This window comes from Bacillus rossius, chromosome 8 (genome assembly GCF_032445375.1).
Source record: "Bacillus rossius redtenbacheri isolate Brsri chromosome 8, Brsri_v3, whole genome shotgun sequence".
In the NCBI taxonomy this organism is placed as follows: domain Eukaryota; kingdom Metazoa; phylum Arthropoda; class Insecta; order Phasmatodea; family Bacillidae; genus Bacillus; species Bacillus rossius.
The window spans coordinates 17,214,602-17,236,456 of record NC_086336.1 but is presented as its reverse complement, the minus strand read 5'-3'; the positions used below and the strand labels follow the sequence as shown (position 1 = coordinate 17,236,456).

Here is a 21,855-nt window from a genome sequence, read left to right as displayed (position 1 = left end):
CATTGTCATCTTCATCTGAATCAGTTCTTAAGCCATTGTTTCACAGTTATTTCAAAGTCAGGTCCAAGACATTCGCATGCCTTTTACTCGCCATAAATAAAATTAAAAAACTTGCACTGCTAGAATTTTACACACACAAATGTATACAGGAGTAACTTGATACCCCAACACTTCCCCCCACCCACCTTTTATCAGAGAGTAACAGGAACTCTTGAACTACTAGCTGTAAGCTCATAACCTCAACTGAGAATACTGGGACACTGTGTTACCAACTCCATGATATGAAAGTTACCTTGATAATAATAATTGTGTGGGGTAACAAGCTACCCCTGTATCCATTTAAGGGTTAAACTTTGTATGTTTCTTTGTCTCACTTGGTAATAAAAATTGTGAGTTATAATTTATCAAAGAAGTGTAATAAATACCGGTAAGATATCAATAAACATATAAAATATATGAATCTGTAGTATTTTGAACTATTAAAATGAAATAAGCACAATTAATACTGTTAACTACCTATATAAGCTGTCTGATTAATGTATTATAAATATATCATAAATAAACTACAATAAACCAAACCCAATTTCCTTTAAATTATATATTTCTAGATTTTGAAACTAACCTCTCAATGAAAATTCAATCTAGTTAATTTCAAAATTGCTCTGTATTAGTTTTTAATATTAAACTAACTTAGTTATATTTTTTTTGGCAATTGTATAGAAGCTAAAGTATCAAAAATCAATCACCAGGTTACATAATTTTTAAAATAAACAGCTGCCATTTTCATATATTTTTAGTTTTTGGATAAATTGATAGAATATGTATCCTATCCTGATATGTATGCTTTGGTTGGTAACTGCATTGGATGGTTTTCTGTTAGTGTTTTAGGTATAGTGTTTGGAGTAACAAATTATTTTCTTCTGCTGTGCAAACTTTTATGCCAGCTTTTACATCTGTGGCTATAACAAAACGTATAGCAGAAATTGGGCATCATGTGGGGTGGGCTGAAGGTGGCTCGCTGGAGGAGGTGGAAATCTAAAAATAAACCAGCCAAAGTTTGTGTGCGTAGACATTCTGTGAGTACACGTGGCACTGTTTTTGACAGGTTTTAATTTTTATGACGCAATGTTGCCAAAAAATTATTGGTTTTGTGTTAGATTTCCCACATTTTTAACTGTAACATTCCATGATGAAACTGCAGGGTGTTCTCTCCTCCCCCCTTACCCCTTGTACAATCATTTCCCTTGAACAATTGTAGTAGTGTACTTGCTAGTATTAAGCAACTGACAAAGAGTAGCTTGCTGCCTTTCCTATCTTAAGGGAAAGGGGTGGGTAAAAAAAATATGTGCAATAGATGGGAAGGAAACATGAGAATAAAAAAATTGTTATTCTTTTCCTCTTTGTTTTTTTTAGGTGGTGGGTGGGCTAGGCCATTAAGTTAGGAAGTAAAAAGAGTTGGGTACAGGACTGCTGACTCACCCCTCTCGAGGTAATAAATTAAGGCAGAAAGTAGACACAAGGACTGAGGGTCAACGCCAGTGCTGTATTCTTTATGGTTCCAATAAGCTTAGAAGCCCCTATGGTGAAAGAGTTATATTGTATGTCCAAAACTATAGATGCCGCCAATATGGGGGGGAACCTGCGAGTAAACACGGTAGCTGATTGGCGTGAAATATTTACAAGCATGATTCCGATTGCGTCAATTGGTAAGACTACAATATTAGAGGTTAATCTGTCAGAAATCGATATCTGTCCAGCTCTAATTTATATCCAATTTTTATGTTTCACGAATTACATATGCATTTCCTGTTCTTGTTTTCTTTCTATTATAATTTTTAAAACCGAACTATTCCAACACGTATTCTGTCCGTGAAGATTAACATGTTAAATCATTACTTTACACTTTATGTATGTTTTGTTTACAATTGCTGTTATACAGTAGATGTAGATTATTCAAGTAGTATAGTATACAAGAATTAAACTGAATTGCACGTGCTGTGTGTTGGATTTATTGACGGTACTTGTCTGTATTTGGTGATAGAGTTGAATTTATTTCAGTTGTACATAAGAACCAAAAAAAAAAAACACATGTTCAATGCTGTCCTTGCAGATTGTAAGACAGTTTTGCAGAGATGAAGCAGCAATGGGAGCTGGAAGCAGGACGAAGTAGATAAAAAAAATGTTTGGCTTCGTTTAAGCAAATTAGCATTGAGAGTGCCCATCAGTGGTTTGAAACGCAAAATTTGTTGACATGGCCTGCTTGAGTCAATCTGTATAATGTTCACACACTTACAAGTGCTGATTTGATATTTCCTGCTTATAATGTTTTTATCTTTCACCTAATTAGACATAGGATTTTATTGTATCTACTAATTAGTCTTAGGGTGGAAAGTGTGGGTATTGTTAATAGTAAGAGGCATGGCACTGTAAATTTATCATTTTTGCCTAAGTGTGAGATATTATAATTATTAAACTTTTTTTTTAATAATTAAGTGTTAAATTGTACTAGCTGCAGTACCCAGTATTGCCCAGGATCGCTGTTTCTCTTGATCCATTTCAATTCTGTAGTGGGTGCGCACTCACACACCGAAAAAAACAACGAACTGCCGCTAAACTAAATGAAATACACACATTTGTTAAAATGATTCGTGCGCCATCTATTGTAAAATGGTTGTACTAATTCAGAAACCTTCGCGGGCATGTGCATAATAACTTAACAAATTTTTATTTCAAGCAGATGAATGGTAGGAATACATACGAGACAAGCAAACAAACATTCAAGATGTGACAAATGCACCAAATGATAGCAACTTTAAAATTCAAGGAAACGCCATTCATTTATGTGGTTAAAAACTAAGATGTTACTAGTGCCATTAGTTCACTAGCCGCTGCGAGCTCCACTAAGGATAAGAAGTTGCCAAAACATACTATATGACCATGGGGCAGACATAGAAAAATGACACACACTCACTGTTTGTAGGTCAATGACCCATAATGTTCTCTTAAAAAAATTAATTTATCCATGGTGATCGGTTGAACGATATAGAAGTTGATGTGCTGTAGTGCCTTCTAGTGGCGAGTAACAAAAAAAATAGCATAAAAACCTTCTCCATGAAACAACACTTAAGAATCTTTGCCAACATTCATGGTGATTGGTCAAATGGTGTCAGTTTATCATCATATACACCATTGATGGCCAACTTCGTTGACTTCAGGGGCCACATAGCACTTAAAATTACACTCAAGGGCCAAACCACGCACTGGCATGATTTTTACAATTTTACAGAATTCTAAAAAAACACATGTTTTGTATGTTCTGTTTACTTTTACTTATGAACTCTATTACAATTGACTTAATAGAGAAAAATAATTCTAAATTAAAAAACAGACACTTTTTATAAATACACTTATTTTTTTTTTCTAGTAGATACTTAGTGAGAGCACTGTGGCTTTTGGACACTGTTCAACGACGACTTAAAATCCACATCTATTTTTGATGTTGCCACACGAAGCAAATGTGATAACACATCATCGGAAAGTCTATTCCTACTCTTTGATTTTATGTGCTTCAATGGTGAAAAAGCTGTTTCGCAAATGTACATACTTGAGAAAATTGAACAGAGTTTCAGGGCCCAATTCCTAGAGGCACTGGAAAATAGCGTTTATAATGGCTGTTCGTAGCATTTATATTTTGCCATGTAGCATTTATATAGCTTTAATTTTAATAGACCAGAAAATTCTTACGTGATTCTATTATTCATTGTTCGATTATTCCATATTTTCAAAATGGTTTTGAAAATTTTCTATATACATAATTCACGATGCTATAGCTGTCCATATAATATAAAATTGCACATTAATAACATGTAACATAAAAGTTTAAATATAACATTTGTAAAGTACCTACATCAATTAACACTGAAAATAAAAATTTGCTACTAAGATGTTAAAATATCAATGCAAAGAACAGTCAATGTTGTTCAACAAACATAAGTGTCAAAAATCACTTTCACAAAGCTGAATATCAAAAATAATTTTCACATAGTTCTTAAATAAAATTTAACTTTACCAAACACACATGCCACTAACAAAAAGACAGCATTGAGCATGTTTCAACAGTCTTTTCAGTCATACTGGTTCTTCGATCTGTGACAATTAAATTATATTTCATAAAAAACCGTTCAGCATCAACACTGGTTAATAACCTTAATTTTATTGTGAATAGCAGCGCAATATTTTAGTTTCACCGTTTTTCGGGTTAGAGGAAAACGGGAAAACATTAGGTAGGTTTAACAAATGAGCAACAAAATCTTAGAACAAAAGCATAGAGCTACATTGCTGCCACCTTTTTTTCCCGTTAAAGTGCTAACGAATTTCACTGAAGTAGAGTTTCGTAATTTTACAGTTTATTAGGTAATCTTGAAACACGGTAAGAAGAAGCATAAAATAAACATTGTTCTTTATTGTATGAGGTTAGGCCGTCAATAATAAGATATGGTTTTTTTAAAAATATTAGGTAAACCGACAATTTACTGGAAATTTTAATATTACTTTAAATTTTAATAATTACTTCTAAAAACGGGATTGTAGCGTTTATTCGTCTGTAAACCATTTTGTCGCTTTTATTCGCGCCTATATCATTTTTACGATTTTCCAGTGCCTCTACCAATTCCTTATCAAAGGATAACGTTAATGCGAAAGTACTTTCCAAAACTCTACTCCAGTTGCTGTGGACATTTTAACGGAGGGATCACACTGGAGTTCACAGAGTTCTAGCTGCAATTCTCTTGGCTGACATTGGATGTTACACTTCAAAACATTTTTGAATAGTTCCATGCTAGGATGGAATGTTTCAAAATCTTAAAATCTCCTGTCGAATTCTGAAGCCAGTTGGTTAATATTTTCCACGAACTGCACGAAAGTAACCATTTCTTCACCTGAGAGCTTCTTACAGTTTTTGAAAGTGGAAGAGGTAATTTTGTTCCAGTGCAGACTTAAATACTTGAAGTTTTTTTTCGAAATCCATCAACGAAACCCATCTCGAAAACAGTCTGATTTTTTCCCTGCAACTGCAAATTCAAAATATTCAGATGTTGGGTGATATCTGTGAGAAAAGCTAAATTTTTCAAGAAATCAACATTATTCAGTGCTTCCTGGAGATCTGTAGTGTGGAACATTGTCACTCAAAAAGGAAAGTATATCATTCCGCAGTTCAAAAAATCTGACTAGGCGCACTCCTTGACTAAGCCATCTAACTTCTGTGTGTAATAACAAATCACCATAAGCACAATCCAATTCTTCTAAAAACGACAGAAATTTTCTGTGAGTTAAAGAACTGTTCCCCCTCTTATCAAATTGGTGATCTTGGCAACAGTAGCCATTGTGCCTGACACACTTACTGATTTGGCACACAATGCCTCCTGATGTATAATGCAATGCAGAGTGGGCAGGGTAGCTTGTTTTTGTTTTAAAGTCCAACAAAGCCACATGATGTTCCAACCGTTGCTTTAACACCGTCTGTGACAACTGAAGATAGTTTTTCATAACCTCCATTTTCTTCAACTGCATTTTTAACTTCCTTAAAAATATCTACACCTTTGGTTTTGTTATGCAAAGAACCTAATTTTAATAGTTCTTCAGTAATACTGAAATCTTTTTGGATGGCTCTCACAAAAATTAACAACTGATTAGTGTCTGTAACATCTGCGCTTTCATTGAGAGCTAACGAAAAATACGAACAGTCAGAAATAGAACCTTTCAGGTTTGCCAGTACTTGATTGCTAATATCTTCAACTCTACTAGTAACAATTTGTTTTGACAGAGATACAGAATTAAACTCTTTTGCCACCTTACCTTCATTAAATGATTCTGCCATTCTTACTGCACATTTTTGATGAATTCCCCATCACTAAGTGGTCTTTTCGCTTTCGCTAGCTCATAGCTAACAACGTACAAGTCTAACAGACATGCTTCTTGGTTTCTTGACACACTGGTGAATAAACTCTTTTGCTGAGAATTTTTTTTTTTTTCATTTGTTCAACAAGATGTTTTCTTGACTCGCCTGAACAATTTTCATATTTGTGTTGATGATTTGATAAAAAGTGCTGTTTGAGATTGTATTCTTTTAATACAGCTAGCACTTGAAGGCCAGCTAAACACTGATGTTTCATGTCCTTATTAAGTTTAAACAAATATTTGTGATCCCATTCTTTGAAAACACGATTTTCACTGTCTACTTTCCTAAATTTGGAAAACATTTCAAACTAACTACAACATCAAATAACTTGCGAAACGTAAACAAGTACATAATCTGTGTGCCGCGAGTTACCGTGCTATTCTGATGCCATACGAGTCATGGTGCTGCGCTCTCTCGACATTCGAAATAAATACGGTAGGTCGCTGGCTCAGCCGGTAAACCGCTACGCTTCTTTGTCACACAATATGTCAACCTCTCATATTTACTCGGCAGCTGTGTTCGATAAAAATATTAATTTGGTTGGAGCTATGACATTTGTATAGTTTGTAATGAAATGTAAGCCAATGCAAAGCAGAATGAGTGTAATGACGATTGTGTATTTGCCAGTATTTTAAATTTAAATTTTCCAGCTATTGTACAGCCGTTGCATAAGTGTGTTTTCGTCTCGACGGATAGTTTTTGCGGGTCATATAAAACGTTACCATGGGCCGGATCTGGCCTGCGGGCCGCCAGTTGGCCATCACTGATATACACCATCCATTTTTACATATATAGATAGAAACAAATACATATGTATGAATGAATAAATCTAATGGCTGCGATGGTAATGTTCAGATCACGTGCCACTCTAGGCAATCTGGATTCACTTGAGCTTGGACTTTTCTCAAGTTGTAAATGTGGCGGACCATTTAGTGAGCTATTGTGTTATCTGGAGTGCTCCAGTTTTCTCCAACCGTTCATTCCGTAAGTGCTCTGCTATCAATCACTTAACACTTATGCAACAATCTAAACTGGCAGCAATTCCATTTGACCACATACGTGAGTTGCCAGACCCAAAATACTGTTTATACCATATAATAAACAGTGTCAATTAACTAATGCTATGTAAATGTATGAGGATGGTCAACTGAAGGTGGAATGATGTGGGAGTGTCTTACTGGCTGGCATGCATCCAGTCTTGTGCTACTGTAATTTTCTATGGCTAAAGCCTATTTTTATTTATTTATATATATTATATTAGAGAGCCAACATATATTTGGTGATATGTTTGTGAATTGTTTTTCTTAAAATAATCATTTACTTACTTGGTTAGCTGGTAGTATTGTGATGGGAATCAGTGTGTGGTTTTAAAAATATTGTCCATTATGGTTGAGGTATTTTTTTTTTTTTTTTTGTGGAGGTTACTTCTGTTGGTGGCGGTGTAAAAAGTTACCGGCAAAGTGGCATTCCTATCCAAGGACTAAATAGCCCTGGCCGCCCATCCTATCAGACCCGAGCTGGAAAGGGTGTTGGCAGAGGCAAAAAGAATCAGGTAAGAGGTGTTAAACTGCTCATTTGTTTGGGCAGTGTTTTTATTTTAGTAATATATTTTTATTTTGAATGCCTTTTGATTTTATGTAATTGCAAGTGGGTTAAAGTTGCTATTTTATTTGTTTCGTTGTTAGTCTGTGTGGGTAAGAATGTAAATTTTTAAAGAAACTATGATTCACCTTTTGCTGCTGCCGACAAAATAGCTTGTCTTTCATTACATGAGCATTTCATGCTAGAGGCGAGGTAACTCCTTTGCACATCTAACCATCCCATATTGGCCGCTTATCCCGTTTGTGCTTCAAACTCTAGGGGTTTTTTTTTTTTTCTGCAACTTTGAGAACCAATAGAGTTCTGAAATGCAGTTTTGTATTTTACAATTAATTTTATTTCTCATGTATTTGGGCATTCATATTCTGTCTTGCCAGTGTTGTTACTGGTGTACTTAAAATGAAAACAAATTGTTTACTGTAATTATTTATACTAAATTATGTATATTTACCATACATAATGGTCTCACATGTTATAGTAGTGTATAATAAATCCTTTTGGAGTAATGTATTTCTTATGGGACTGTGACTGTGGCTCCGAATTCGGGAGCTCATCAGCTGCTTGTGACGACGTAACCCTCCTCTCCCCGCTCTAGATATACAAGTGGGCATGGCAAGGAGGCGTTGTGCCGGCAGTTGTTCTTAAACTACCACGAAGCATGCTAGTCATGTGGCGGAGAGCTAGCGTCATGACAGGCAGTCATGGTATTGTTTTTAATAATAAAATTCTGAATTACATTGAATCGGAACGCCGATTGGAACAATTTAATGGGTTTTTATCCATTCACATAGACGCTTTCCAATTTTTACATGCTACATTGTTTGACACTCCAACACTCGGTGCTTTTTTGTCAGGTATTGCAGATCGGTAGGCCAGCACACTAGCCACTAGACCAGAATATCTCGTTATGAAAAAGATATTAAATAAGTAATATTTGCTTTAGTTGGCGGCGGTAAATCCAAACATCAGAAACACAACAAGTTTAAACTTACAGACCACCAACCATTTTTTTAATTTATTTATTTATTTTTATAAATATAATATATATAGTATTGGTGGCGTATTTAAAAAATACAGTCTGCTATAGGCCACCACCTTTTTTTATATACATAGTACTGCCAACTTTGAAAAATTAAAAAATACATTCCTCTGCTAGGGGCTGCCTCTTTATTACTGGTACCAAGTTTAAACCCAGAGTCAGCCATATTTTATTATACTACTAGTTGACTGCACCAAATTCAAATTTAAAAAAATATATATATAATTAGTGAAAAGACACCATCTTGATTTGACAAGAGGACTAAAGACGTAGTCCGTGCTCTTGAATGGTGTGCCCAAGGATATTCATTAAAATTTCCTGAACACATAGTAATAAATATATAGTGATAGGTGTAGATATAGGCATAGGATGTTTATTAAATAAAAATATATTTTATACATGTATGTCAAGGGAAAGTTTAACATTGGCACTATGAACTGAAAAATAAGCAGGTCTGAATGAGTATGCATGTGAGAGAAGAGAGGATTATTTATGAGATTTATTACAATAACGTACGGATTGCTATAAAAGAAGAGATATCACTATCAACCAAACTTGTTTGTTCTATATATCACTGTGAAATATTTAAAGCTGAAATTGTTTTATTAGCAAGAAAACTACCTTTATAAAATGTGCTTATAAGAATAAATAAGTGTATAAATATAAAGGCACTTAAACACGTATCTTTATAAGCATCCATTGTTCTACCTCCAATACTACTATTATAATAAGATCTATCACTATCCCTTTAGGCATACAGCATATAAATTATTAATTTATATATCTTTATAAGCACACATTACTAAAAAATTAAAAAAGTATGTTATTTTATAATTTTGATATGTCCGAACTATAGTTGCATATACACCTATCCCTCACTTAGTACGACTAATGCGTTTCTAAAAATTATCTTGCTATTCGAAACCGCGTATTCTCAACCGTTAGTTTCCATAAATAGCATGGCTAATTTATTAAATGTGTTCTAAAATTGTGTAGGAAAATATACTTTTCATAATATCATTGCGTAGACTAACTCTCAATGATAAATATGTCACACCATTAATCTTGATATACCTCCTATCGCACTTCGTATGACAAATACGACACCACGCAACGGGAGATACGTGGTTATGTATTTTATCGTCAGTCGGCTGGCTGACTTACCCGCCTGGGCGTGACCTTCAACTCACGTCGTGTACTTTTCTAAACCATTTGTTACTGACAGTGAAACTGATATTACTGTTCGGATAGTTACATTTCAATTTTTCAAAAATTAAAGTGCTTATCCACGTATCACAACCTGGTTCGCACCAATCCTGTCAGGCCAATGATTATTTTTTTTCTTTGCAACAATCATTTAACAACCTTTTCTATGTGAATCATCTGTTCATTTCTGTTCCAGTATCTAATGACTAGGGGTATGCACTTTTCGTGTTTATTGTTCACAGAATTCGAGGTTATTTTTCTGGAAAATCGGTGTTATTTTTCTCTGAAGGGGAGGTTATTTTTACTACCAAAATGGATAACAGTAATACCAATTTCATATACAAGTGTCATGAAAATTGTTTTAATATCTACTTAATACACACCTAATACTTACTACTTAATATTAAAAAAAGATGACATTAAAAAGGTATAATTGAAATTGAATGTCCAGTATTTGGAGAAGTATGAAGTCATTTCTCAATTCTTATTTAAATACTTACTGTAGCAGGTTTTGGCAATTTTGTCAACAAAAGTAATTACGGTAAATTAACACATTTTTGTTAAAACTATTTATTACTTTGGATAAGTATGTAGGCCTACGCCACGAAGTATTAGAGCACAACTACCACGCCACGCAAGTTCAATTCATACCGTTTACAAGTTTGTCGTATTCAACCACGCGCGGGCACGGTAAACGGCTTTGTTTTGTTGTGACTTTGTGTGAGTGTGCGTGAGCGTGACTGCGCACGCAGCCTGCCGGCTGCCAGCAGCCAGCTGCACTGCTGCTGCTGCTGCTGATTGCATCATTGTGTGAGCTCAGTGAGTAACGACGTGTTGTGTAGCTACTGCGTATTTGTTTGATGTTTTGTGTACAAGTGTATCAAACTATACTCAAGTCTTTTCTTACATCGTTCAAGTTATTCAAAACATTCAATTTCTCCCTCTATACATTTTTACACAGTTTTTCTTACCATAAATACTAAAAACATCATCACATGTTCGCGTGTGAGAGGAAGCAGCGTATCGTACTCTAGTTGAATTATGGCGGCCGGTTTTATTTACTAATTCTGCACCAGGTTAGGCCTACGTTACGGAATTCATCAGAAGTACGTATTTTTAGCATAGTTTAATAAAATAGTTATGGATATCGGGTTTCTTTGTTTTCAAACGTTAAGATTCGCGTAAAAATAGTATCCTATAATGTGGATATCGGGTTTATTCGTTTTAAACTGTTAAAATTCGCGTAAAAATGATTTTTTTTGCAAATTCGTGATTATTCGCTATAAAATGTCAAAATTCTCGTAAAAAATCGCTTTATCGCAAATGCGAATTTTGCATACCCCTACTAATGACCAATATAACCCACTATTACAACCAACAGCGTCAGACACATAAAGTCCTTATTTCGTACTATTGTGCGCACTCCATAGCCACAACTTAACTTGCTATAGCTGATTGTACAAGAACCAATAGCATAGTTAAACCTGTGCATACATCTCTTTCCCCCCCCCCCCCCCCCCCTCATAATCCTATCTGCATGCCACGGTACATCTGATGTTTACAGAAGTTGAAACAAACTTAATGGCATCGTGCGTGACTTTTTTTTTTTCCTGCGGAGATTTCGCGCTAACTGAAATTTACAAACGTGCTATTCAAGACTGGGGCAGTAAAATTAACATCACACTAAATGAATTCGTGTAATCTGAAGTCGTGCTAAGTGAGGGATAGGTGTATACTATAACAATTTTTAATGTAATAAACAAGGTATGCCTATACATACACCTATCACTATATATTTATTACTATGATGTGTTGAGGAAATTTTTTATGAATATCCTTGGGTGTACCATTGAAGATGGTGGGTTATGTTCTTAAATTATGCCAAACCAAGATGGTGTCTTTTACTATTTGCTTTTTTTAAATTTGAATTTGGTGCATTCAACTAGTAGTATAATAAAATATGGTGGACTCTGGGTTAAAACTTGTCAACAGTAATAAAGATGGCAACCCCTAGCATACAAATGTGTTTTTTAAGTTTTTCAATTTCTGCGGCCTCTAGCATTCAGAATCTTTCAAATATGCTACTACTACAAAAAAGATGGCATTCTATAAATTTATACTTGTTGCGCCTCTGATGTTTGGATTTACCACTGCTATATAAAGCATATATTCCTTATTTAATTTCTTTTTTTATAACAAGATATTCGGGTCTAGTGGCTGGCATGCTGGCCTACCGATCTGCAATACCTGACAAAAGAGCACTTGAGTGCTGGAGTGTCAAACAATGTTCCATGTAAAAAAAAAATTGAATAAATAAAAACCCGTTACTAAATTGTAAAATTGTTCCAATTCGTATTCCTGGGTTTGGTTCGGAGTCACCGCGGTTCAGATTTTTATTCTTAAAAATAACACCAGTACTCCACACTAGTTTCTAGAATGTGACCTCAGATGGCCGCAGTCATGACGTCACCAGCAGCCGCTGGTGCCGAGCCTCCTTGCCACGCCCACTTGTACATCTAGAGCGGGGAGAGGAGGGTTACGTCTGTGAAGTTGGAGCCACAGTCGTAATCCCATAAGAAATAATTGTTATGGTAAAACAAGGTAGAAAAGCAGGGGTGTAGCTTTTGTGCGAGAAAAACATTTTGGTTGAATTAAATTTTTCATAAAACAGAATATTGCGTGGAAAGAACGTTAAATTAAAGAGTAGAACATACGAAAGTATATCAAAACTTGTTTTCAATATAACCAAACATGAATGATGCCAACTATTGGTGGCTACATTTTTATACATGCTACACAGAGGCAAAAATAGATTACACCGTTTGAAAATGCCTTTAAAAGAAAATTTACACTGCGGACAAATTCATATTTCTTTTCCTGTCATTATAATCACTGTATTTTCCCCTTATAATACCACACTGCCAGACAGCTACTTGAAAACCAATTGCTGTTACATGGTGGTTTGTCCTGCGATCTTGGGCATGTCATGTTTACTGCCTACACACAGCACTCAAAATCTTAATCTTATCAGTGGGACCAAAACTGTGCAACTTGTGCAACTTTCATACGAGGAAATTTTACTTAATTTGACAGACAAAGATGTCTTAGTGCGAGATTTACTGATTCTAAAACAACTTGCTCATTACAGTTTACACTAGTTCTGTTACTAAACATAAACTTTCAAATAATCTAGGTACTCACGGTTCACGGTATTGGTGCCTGTCGCTGGGCACACCACTTGGATAAATACCAATGTCCACCAAGCATCAGCTAAATGAGTTAATTCTCCCCATCGACACTGTGGGAGGAAGAGGACTTGAATACTGGCCTTGTTATTCGATATTGTGAATCTCGCTGGCTCTCGAAGGGACAAACTCGCTGGTCTCTGGCTGGTCTCGTTCGAGAAGTCACTGCTGCGTTTTCACTTTTTGCAGTACTGCTGTCCACTCGCACAAGCGAGAACGCGCTTACTTCAGTTTCATCAGGATTCTGATCTCGTGCTAGTTTCCTACTTAGAAATCTCTCTGTTAGGTGTATACTAGCCTACTAATGTATCATTACCATTAGTGCTTTAGCCGTACCCAAAATACATCACAAAAAGTAAGTTTAAATTTATTATTAAATTATTAAAAAATCATATGGGTGACTTGAGTTTCCTAATAAGAATTTACATATAAAACGTGTTCTAATTTTACGTTTAATCTCACTTTGTTGCGCCATATTACTAGTAAATAAGAATAACAAACAAAAATATATTTTGAATCAACTTGAAATAAATTGATTAGAAAAACATGACCCAATATACTTATAGCTGTCGTCGTGATAAACACTAACCACCAAATATAGTTTAGTCAGCACGAGGCAGTGTGTACTCACCATATATAATCAACAAAATATCAATATCTATTTGACTACGTGCTCGCACACTATACACGCATCAACTCAACAAAACATAATGCCAACCAGCACTGGTTACATTTTCATATGCATTTGCGCTACATAGCAGCGTTGGAACAGATATTTGAAAAAGAGTCTAAAAAAGAATTTACGCATTAGACAATCTTATATTTCTGTTAATTAAATTAGCAAATGGTAATTTCTAGGGGTGTGCGGGAATAGGTTTTTGTACTGCGGGAAATTTTTTGGAAAAAATAAATTATTCCCGTGGGAAACGGGACGGGATCGGGAAAAATTAAAAGGGGGGGGGGGGGGGGGGGGGGGGGGCAAATTTTTAATTCAAATATGAGAAGATGGCCATTTAAAAGTTTCTTGCAAAGTTAGTTGTTTTTTGCTGCTATTTCTTTTGTCTGCTTCACTTGCCCTTTTTTCAGCGGCGACTTCATATTTTTTAGCATCCTCAAATTCTTTTTTTATAGAGGGATGTATATTGAGATGGCTTAGTAATCCAGACGTGCTACCATGCTCGCATCTCAAGAATTTTCCACACGAGACACACTTTGCCAGGGATTTACTGTCTGTCAGACGTTCAAAATACTTCCAAACACCTTTAGGTTTATAAGTAACAGGCTGATCGGTTGCGACCTCCATTATTTGTAGGATGCTTGTTTGTTTTAATATACAACGGCATCGAAAATAGGAACAGATACTTTGCACAAGCCTGTAACGTCAGCCGACAAAGCCCGCCAAACTAAACAGTAAGCAACTATTTTTTTCTCCTAAAGCAAAATCATAGATGTTTAGATACTCGTGAGCAGTGGTGTAAAACTACGTGATTTCATATTTTTCAAAGTGCCAATACAGTTCTCTACATCGCCACTGCTATCAAGTAATGAGAACGGTTACGCTTCATTATGTAACGCAAGTCTAGTATTTCTTATATCTTTGGTGAAAAGGTTGGATTGCGCATGTATTTTGTTTGTGTCTAAGGAAACACAGTGGTTTTAGGTTAAGTATTCGATGATGACTGCAATAACGTTATATAACTGACTATTCACGTATCTTGCAAATTTGTACCCTTTGAAGAAATATATTTATGAACGCATACAATATTTAAGGTACTCCATGTACGTTTTTTATATTCCAATTAGATATTTGTAAACGATTATCATTATTCACTGCACACCACAGCTGTCACAACGATCGGCATACGTTTAAAAGATGTTTTGCGTTTAAATAGTACGGAAACCCTTCAAAAATGTACGAATCCATAAAAAGTATTGTTGTAAAAACAGTTTGAATTGATAGAAAACATTTTCACATGATTAGTAAACATTTGTAAATTTTTAAACAATTTCCCGAAAAATTCGGGAGTAATAAAATTCCCGCCCCGCATTTCGGGAAGCCTATTTTCCCGACTTTTTTCCCGAAGCGTCGGGATGCCGCACACCCCTAGTAATTTCCTAATTTCAACATTTAAAAAAAAAACACTGTTTTATAAGAGAAATAAGTTTTTGGGAAACTTGCATGGAAAAAAAAAATAATGTGCATGTACATCTTAGAAAATGACTGGACCAAAACATTTGACTATTTCGTAGGAAATTGTATTGTGCAAGAACAGTTTTATAAAAAAAAACTATTTTATACATGATGCAAATAGCAGGAAGATAGTAATGTCCACAATGTAATTTAAGGGAAAGTATTACATTGTATTAATGTTGTGATAACTGCATGAGAACGTAAATATCAAGAACACAAATTTGGTAATAAAGGCTAAGACTCGTTCGGAGTAACTGAATGATTTCCGCAACTCAACAGTGTGAAGTAAAATGCCTTTCTATTAGTGTTTAGTTGTCATGTAACAACATCTATAACCTTTTTACAAGCACGGATTTACTAAATGTAACGAAAATAAGTTTTAGTTATCAAAAATAATTTTTAAAATAAAAAATATATATTTATTTTTGCCTAAAACTTGTCCAGTTATGCTTCTTTAATCCAAGCATTTTTCTGGCCTTAGGTTTGGTTGCCATAGATGGAATGTTCCGTGGGATAAGTATTTTATTTTGTCCACTCTGAACGAGGTCTGAGATGTGATGAGGTGGAATTGAATATGAGTGGAATGCATGTGGTGAAAAAGGAGGAGTAATATATCATGGCTCATATCATCACATCACATTATCATCACGTCACATTCATGAGTGACCATTGATGTTAAGAAACACTACATTAAAAAACTTACCTGAAATGTTGCATCTCTTAAACGTAAAAACAATTAGTAGTAAGTTATGCAGCACTACAAATGTGGCCTGATGAGTTTAAAAAAAAACCTTATATTTAATAGTATTCTGAATTTGCTACGTTGCAAGTTTTTTAATTAGTTTTATTTTTTATCAGTTTTTTCTGGTTGTTAAAATTTTTTAAAAATTAATATGAAGAATGGTTTCTGAGGTTTTTTATTTTGGTTTCAGAATCAAAACAAGAAGAAAAATGCAGCTGGGAGCAAAAAAATCATTCAACGTGAACCCATCGAAAAGGGAAAGGGAAGAGGTCTAACCATTGAAGGTGAAGATTCTGTCAGGTATGTTTTTTTTTTTTTTTTTTTCTGTAATGACAAAGATATTACTTGAACAGTGTATTCTGACATTTATTGTTACCTGCATTGTATACTGTATTCACAATGAATTATTTAATATTTTATACAGTAGACACTATTATCCAAGGGGAGCGATGCCCTTGAGAAGCCAAGATCATATATTTTCTGGAAGTGATTAGCATTCCTAAATAAATGTCAATAATTCATATTGTAGTAACATAAACATACCTTATTTACCTGTGTATGGGTCACAGATTTGATGCCAATTTTTTGTTTAATAAAATGTACTGCAACCCATATGTAAAAAATTCAATTTTGGGTAATAAAAAAATTAATATTGCACTATTGTGGTTGACTAATGCTTAAATAACTAGCCTGTGTTGATTTTTATGATATATGTCACGAGTAATTATAAATTGTTCAATAAAAATATCTGGGCAATGAATGGAAAGCATCATGCCGTCTAAGCTACGCCTGCCGCGTGTCGTGAGGCTAGAGCCAGCCAGAGAGCGTGTGGCCACGCAGCAGTGTTTGTTTGTGTGCGGTGCAGCACCTTGACGGTGGCGGAGATCCTGGGCCAGAGCGAGGGGGGCTGCGGGGAGGAGCAGGCCCCCAAGAAGCCGCCCGCCTCCTCCCCAGACCAGTTCGAGGACGCCCTGGCGACGGTGCCCCCCGCCGAGACTTCCCCCGCGGCCGTGCCGGTGCTGCTGGCCGGCAAGTAGGCGTAGCCCACGCCGCCTAGTTTATAACTCATCTGAAATCATCTTTGTGAGAGTATTTCATTTTTTTTTTAGCATTTTTCCCTTCCCTTTTTTTAGTTTATAACTTATGACAGGTGTTGTGCAAGACATGTCAGTAAGGATTTTTTTGTTTGTCGTCGTTCAGTATTGCTTACACTGGCGAAGCATGACGTACGCATTGGTGCTGTGGCAACCTGTAATGTGAAGTGCTGTGCTACAATTTTCCCTGCAAAGTTATGTCTGCAGCAAGAGACTGTGTGTGTGTGACGAGCTGCGAAGAAAGCTACGATAGCATTTTAATATGAAGTGGATTGATTTTTTTATTGCAGTAGACAGATATTTGCAGCTAGAGTCTGATAATACATTTCGAAGATAAAGACCGTTGTTACGTACAAAATGATTCTATTTATGAAAGACTTCAACACTTGAGTAGAAGAAACTATGAAGAAAACTATTTTTCTATGTTTGTTACGTTGTTACGAAGATTACATAGTATTTACTATGAAGTAACTTATTAAAAATGTGAGATAAATTCCAAGTAATTGGAGCAATAGGGTTGACAGGGTTATTATGCACAGTAACAAGCAACAAAGTTAATTTAACATTTATTGTTTTAACCCAATTAGGGATTAAAGGATTTTTTTCCTTTCAGCATTTTTCTATTATCTTTATACTTGACTTTGACGTCTCAATTTTTTAAGTGTTGGAACTGTAGTCTTATTCATTATGAAATTTAGAGAAGCTTTTTATAACTGTGCATAATAATCTTGTGGGATTTGTTTTTGATAGACTACGGATATGGTTTGGGTGCTGAATTTTGTGTCTTTGGTACAGCAAAGAATGTGGAAATATTTCTCGTACCGTTTTTTAATCAGTTTTGGATTTGTGACTAAATGTTTTGCTTGAAAACAGGCTTGTCACAATACGTGGATCACGTGTTGTGCTATTTCATATTTAAATGACCAGAAAACTTTAAGCAGCGAGATAATTTTTGCTGCATGAAGTAGTAAGTTATTGAACATTTGAAGACTGATCATATAAAATCTCAATAAGTTTTGTGCATTTTTAATGAGAAACCAGACATTTTTTAATGTTCTCTCTGAAAATAGACTCTTAAGCACATATAAACTTTGGAATATCTAGTTAAGCCAATTGAGGAAATAGCATTCATTATTCACACCTCCATAACCTCATTTGAGCCATTCGTCAGTTTTTCCAGCCAACTACTGAGGCATGTTCGTGTTGGACGTGAATTTTAGTAGTAATTTCAAACCCGGCAAATTGTCTTATGGGCAGGTGATCCATTAGATTTCACAATATTAGTCATATTTACTTACAAAGAGATGATGCAGAACTATGTTGAGGTGTAATTCATTTATTCTTCGATAAGTCTGACTCATTACACATCTTTACCTTGAATATGGAAAACACGTTAACACTACCAGTAAGCAGTTTTCCTGACCGATCAATGTTACAATTGCCACAATAATGGAAAGGCATTAAATGTATATTTAAAAAAAGTGTGTTAAAAATTGAAATACACTAAGGAATATAAAAAAACTGAATTTGTCATTTGAAGCAAAAAAATTTCATGGCTGAAAGAGCTTTCTCATAAGTATTCTTTCTTGAATTTCAATTACATTTCCATGCACAGTGGAGAATAGTGCATTGAAGTGCAGTTTATCCTGTACTACACTGAGTGAAGTGCGCCAATGCAAGGCCGCACTCTTTCAAGCGAACATCGTGAAAACCTATTGAGCACTAAAATTTATGTAGAGAATTTTCTTAAAAATTCTCTTGCGTATGCATTGATGAAATGCTGTATGTGTGTTTTATCACATTCATGCAAACCAGAGAAATCTTTGAGATAAATATTTTTTCTTGTGAGGGGCCCACTACTAATGTAATATTTTGGTAAATAGTTCATGACAGCTGTATCGTATTAAATAAGACATAACAGTTTTTCTGCACTTAGGTTTAAGGGAAGCGAATATATACTTTTTTTTTTCTCATATGGTTGAGCTCATGATAAAAACTATGAGAATTTCTTCCTAATAAGTTCAGGGAAGAGTAAGATTTAATGAAAATTTTTATGCAAACTTATTGTTTTGCTATTTAAGGTTGTTTTGATGCTGTTAATTACAGTAAAACTTTTTCTATTGTAACAATTAATAGTAGTTTGGCAATTTTATTAATAAAAATGTAATTTATTGCTATTCATATGTAACAGCAGTTAAACATTGTAATTTTTAAATGGTTTCTTTGCACCTAGGTGTTAAGTATAAATGTAAACTTTATGGCTTTTTGTAGTGTTGAGTATGAATTAGATTGTGTATGTCCAGAAAATGGAGTTGTGATTATAGAAAAGTTGATAACCTTTAATATTTACATCTTTATTTTGCCAAGAGTATTTGTGCTTCTTAAAATGTACAACAGCATTTACTTTCTCAAACATTGTCACTGCTTATTATATTCAGACGTGCCGTTCCTTAGAATTATCGCAACAGCCAATTAAGATCCGTGAATTTTCATTTGTGGCGTTATGACTGCCCAGTGATAAGGTGTAATATAACTAAGAAAGAAATGTTAATTTTTCAGTGTTTTATTGTGTTTTTTTCAAGTAAATAAATTAAAGTGTAAAAATTCAACTATTCTGTAGCTTTTAATTTTTAATGTGAACAATACCATATTCATTATATATTCATATGTAATCCTTCACATTTATAAATATCTAAGTGCTTATAGAAAGTGGAGTGGAGTTCGATGAAACGATTTGCTTGTCGTAAAGTAAATTTATTGGATGGGAGTCTTTAAATTTCACTTTGTTTTTGGGCAATGTGTTTAGTTCTTACATCTCTTGTTTGTATATAATGGCATGGAATGTTTTTTTACTAATGTTTATGTTTTTAGTTTTTTTCTGAATTTATATCTTTGTTTTTCTGACTTTATTTGTTTGGCAAGTGATTTTAGGTGATAAGCTTATTTATATTTGACATTGCATTGAATGCTGTGTTTTGATTTTGTATTTTAGAAGTTATTCAGATAGAACCACGCTACATAATTGATTAGAATGTGTATACAAATGCAGAAATGGATCATTATGTTAGTTAAATAATAATGCTGTGTATCCGTAAAATAAACCTAGTTACTACATATTGATATCAACATGTCAGACTGTATTTGTTGCTTTGTAATGAAATTGATAACAAAATTGTTTTTGTGTTTGTCACAGTTAATGGAATGAATCGTGAATGAATGTCACGATTTTTCTGTGTCATGGATGATTTTTACTATAATGTAAGCTGCACAGTATGCTAGTTCTGTAACTATGTATAAGAATTTATGTATAAAAAATTAGTAACACTGAAACTTTTGAAGGTAATGTTTGTGGGCCCCTAAAATTTTTTCCCCTAGTTTTCCTGAGCTTTGCATCATGGAAAACATTTTGGTGGTGTGCACTTACCCACCATTTTAAAAGGTATTCATAGTTTTTGTTGTGTTTCTGGAAGAATTCAAATGTTATATTTAGCAATTTCAGTAACATGTAATGATAAGAATATTAAGTAAGTATGTATTTTAAGAAAATATTTCTAAAAGCATATGGAGAAATAATTTTTGTGAATAACTAAATTGGAACATGAAACTTTTTCAGGTTTCCTTGTGTGAAAAATTTAATTGTATTGCATGCCTGGTTATGTCATTCTTTTGTTTTGAATAAACGTGTGGCAATTGATAGAATAAATAAACTACTTGATATACATGTCAAATTTTTGAAATTTCATAATTTAAATCTCCATTTGCTTTTTTATTAACATTAAAAGCAGTGTATAACTTTCTCTGTAACTTGATGGAACATAATATATTGGTATTCCAAGTTTATGTCTTATAAGGTTTAAAAATCAATAAAATTACAATGGAGGTTTCTTGAATTTGATTGTAGAATTAGCTATGTGAACTGGCATAAACTTTGGTCGTGGAAGAATTGTTTGGAATAAAGTAGTCATTGAAATCTCAAACTGTCTATTTTATTTTGTCATAACAATGTACATTTAGGATTGGAAGTAAACATTTACTACACCAGCACAAGTCCTGGAAGGCATTTCGAGAAACCAAGGGTTTACATGGGGTGGTCATTGAAATCTGCACAATTTTGCTCAGATTATCAGTCTATCTGTTAACCCACTTTTTTATGCTTGTACGTACCATTGTGTATTTACATTGGTGAAATAATTAGATATGCTAAATTTCTAGCCCCTACATAACAGCTAAACTTTTTTCTTGAACTAGCATTTCCATTAAAGTATTCAAAACATAAATAATACTGCTTATTATAAAACAAAATACAATACCAGACGTATATGGTTCAAAAAGTAAAATAAAATTTTTCTCCTCATTTTGCGAATGTAATCTGTGGAACTGTAAACATACTTCTGTGTAATTACCACAAAAATTATTTTGTGTAAAAAAATTCCGTTCAAATAATTCTAATAAAATTACATTAACTTAAGGTTTCGTAGAGCTTACTATATAAAATACTTTCTTACAAAGTTTCACTATGGGATTTTAAAATTAAAAAAAATTAGTGACAGTTACCAGGCTGAAATGAAAGTTCTGTGAAAAGTTCAGCAATAACTTTGAGTTTTGTCATGTCACATTATTATACATATATAATGGAATTAGTTGTTTGCTGTGAAAATTGTTGGTACAGAAACAACTTGACATATTTTCACAAACACACTGCATAAACAGCATGCAAGATTTGCTCAGCATCCACTTTTTTCAGTTTAATGGCATTTTCTGCCAAAGCTTTGATTTCCTTCTA

The 21,855-nt window shown here is 34.2% G+C and overlaps 1 protein-coding gene across 5 annotated transcripts in view; it reads left to right on the top strand.

Moving 5' to 3' along the window:
* The window catches only part of LOC134535542 (constitutive coactivator of PPAR-gamma-like protein 1 homolog), a 233,913-nt gene extending 212,864 nt beyond the window's left edge, over window positions 1-21,049 (top strand). For 4 of the 5 annotated variants that reach the window (XM_063374693.1, XM_063374692.1, XM_063374695.1 and 1 more), the window contains 3 exons: window positions 7,377-7,508; window positions 16,169-16,278; window positions 16,844-21,049. In XM_063374693.1, coding sequence (XP_063230763.1) covers window positions 7,377-7,508; window positions 16,169-16,278; window positions 16,844-17,015 — 414 coding nt within the window. In that variant the 3' untranslated portion in view covers window positions 17,016-21,049. The remainder of the gene's footprint in view (window positions 1-7,376; window positions 7,509-16,168; window positions 16,279-16,843) is intronic. The other variant, XM_063374696.1, reaches the window with a different exon arrangement.
* The last annotated feature ends 806 nt before the right edge of the window (window positions 21,050-21,855 follow it).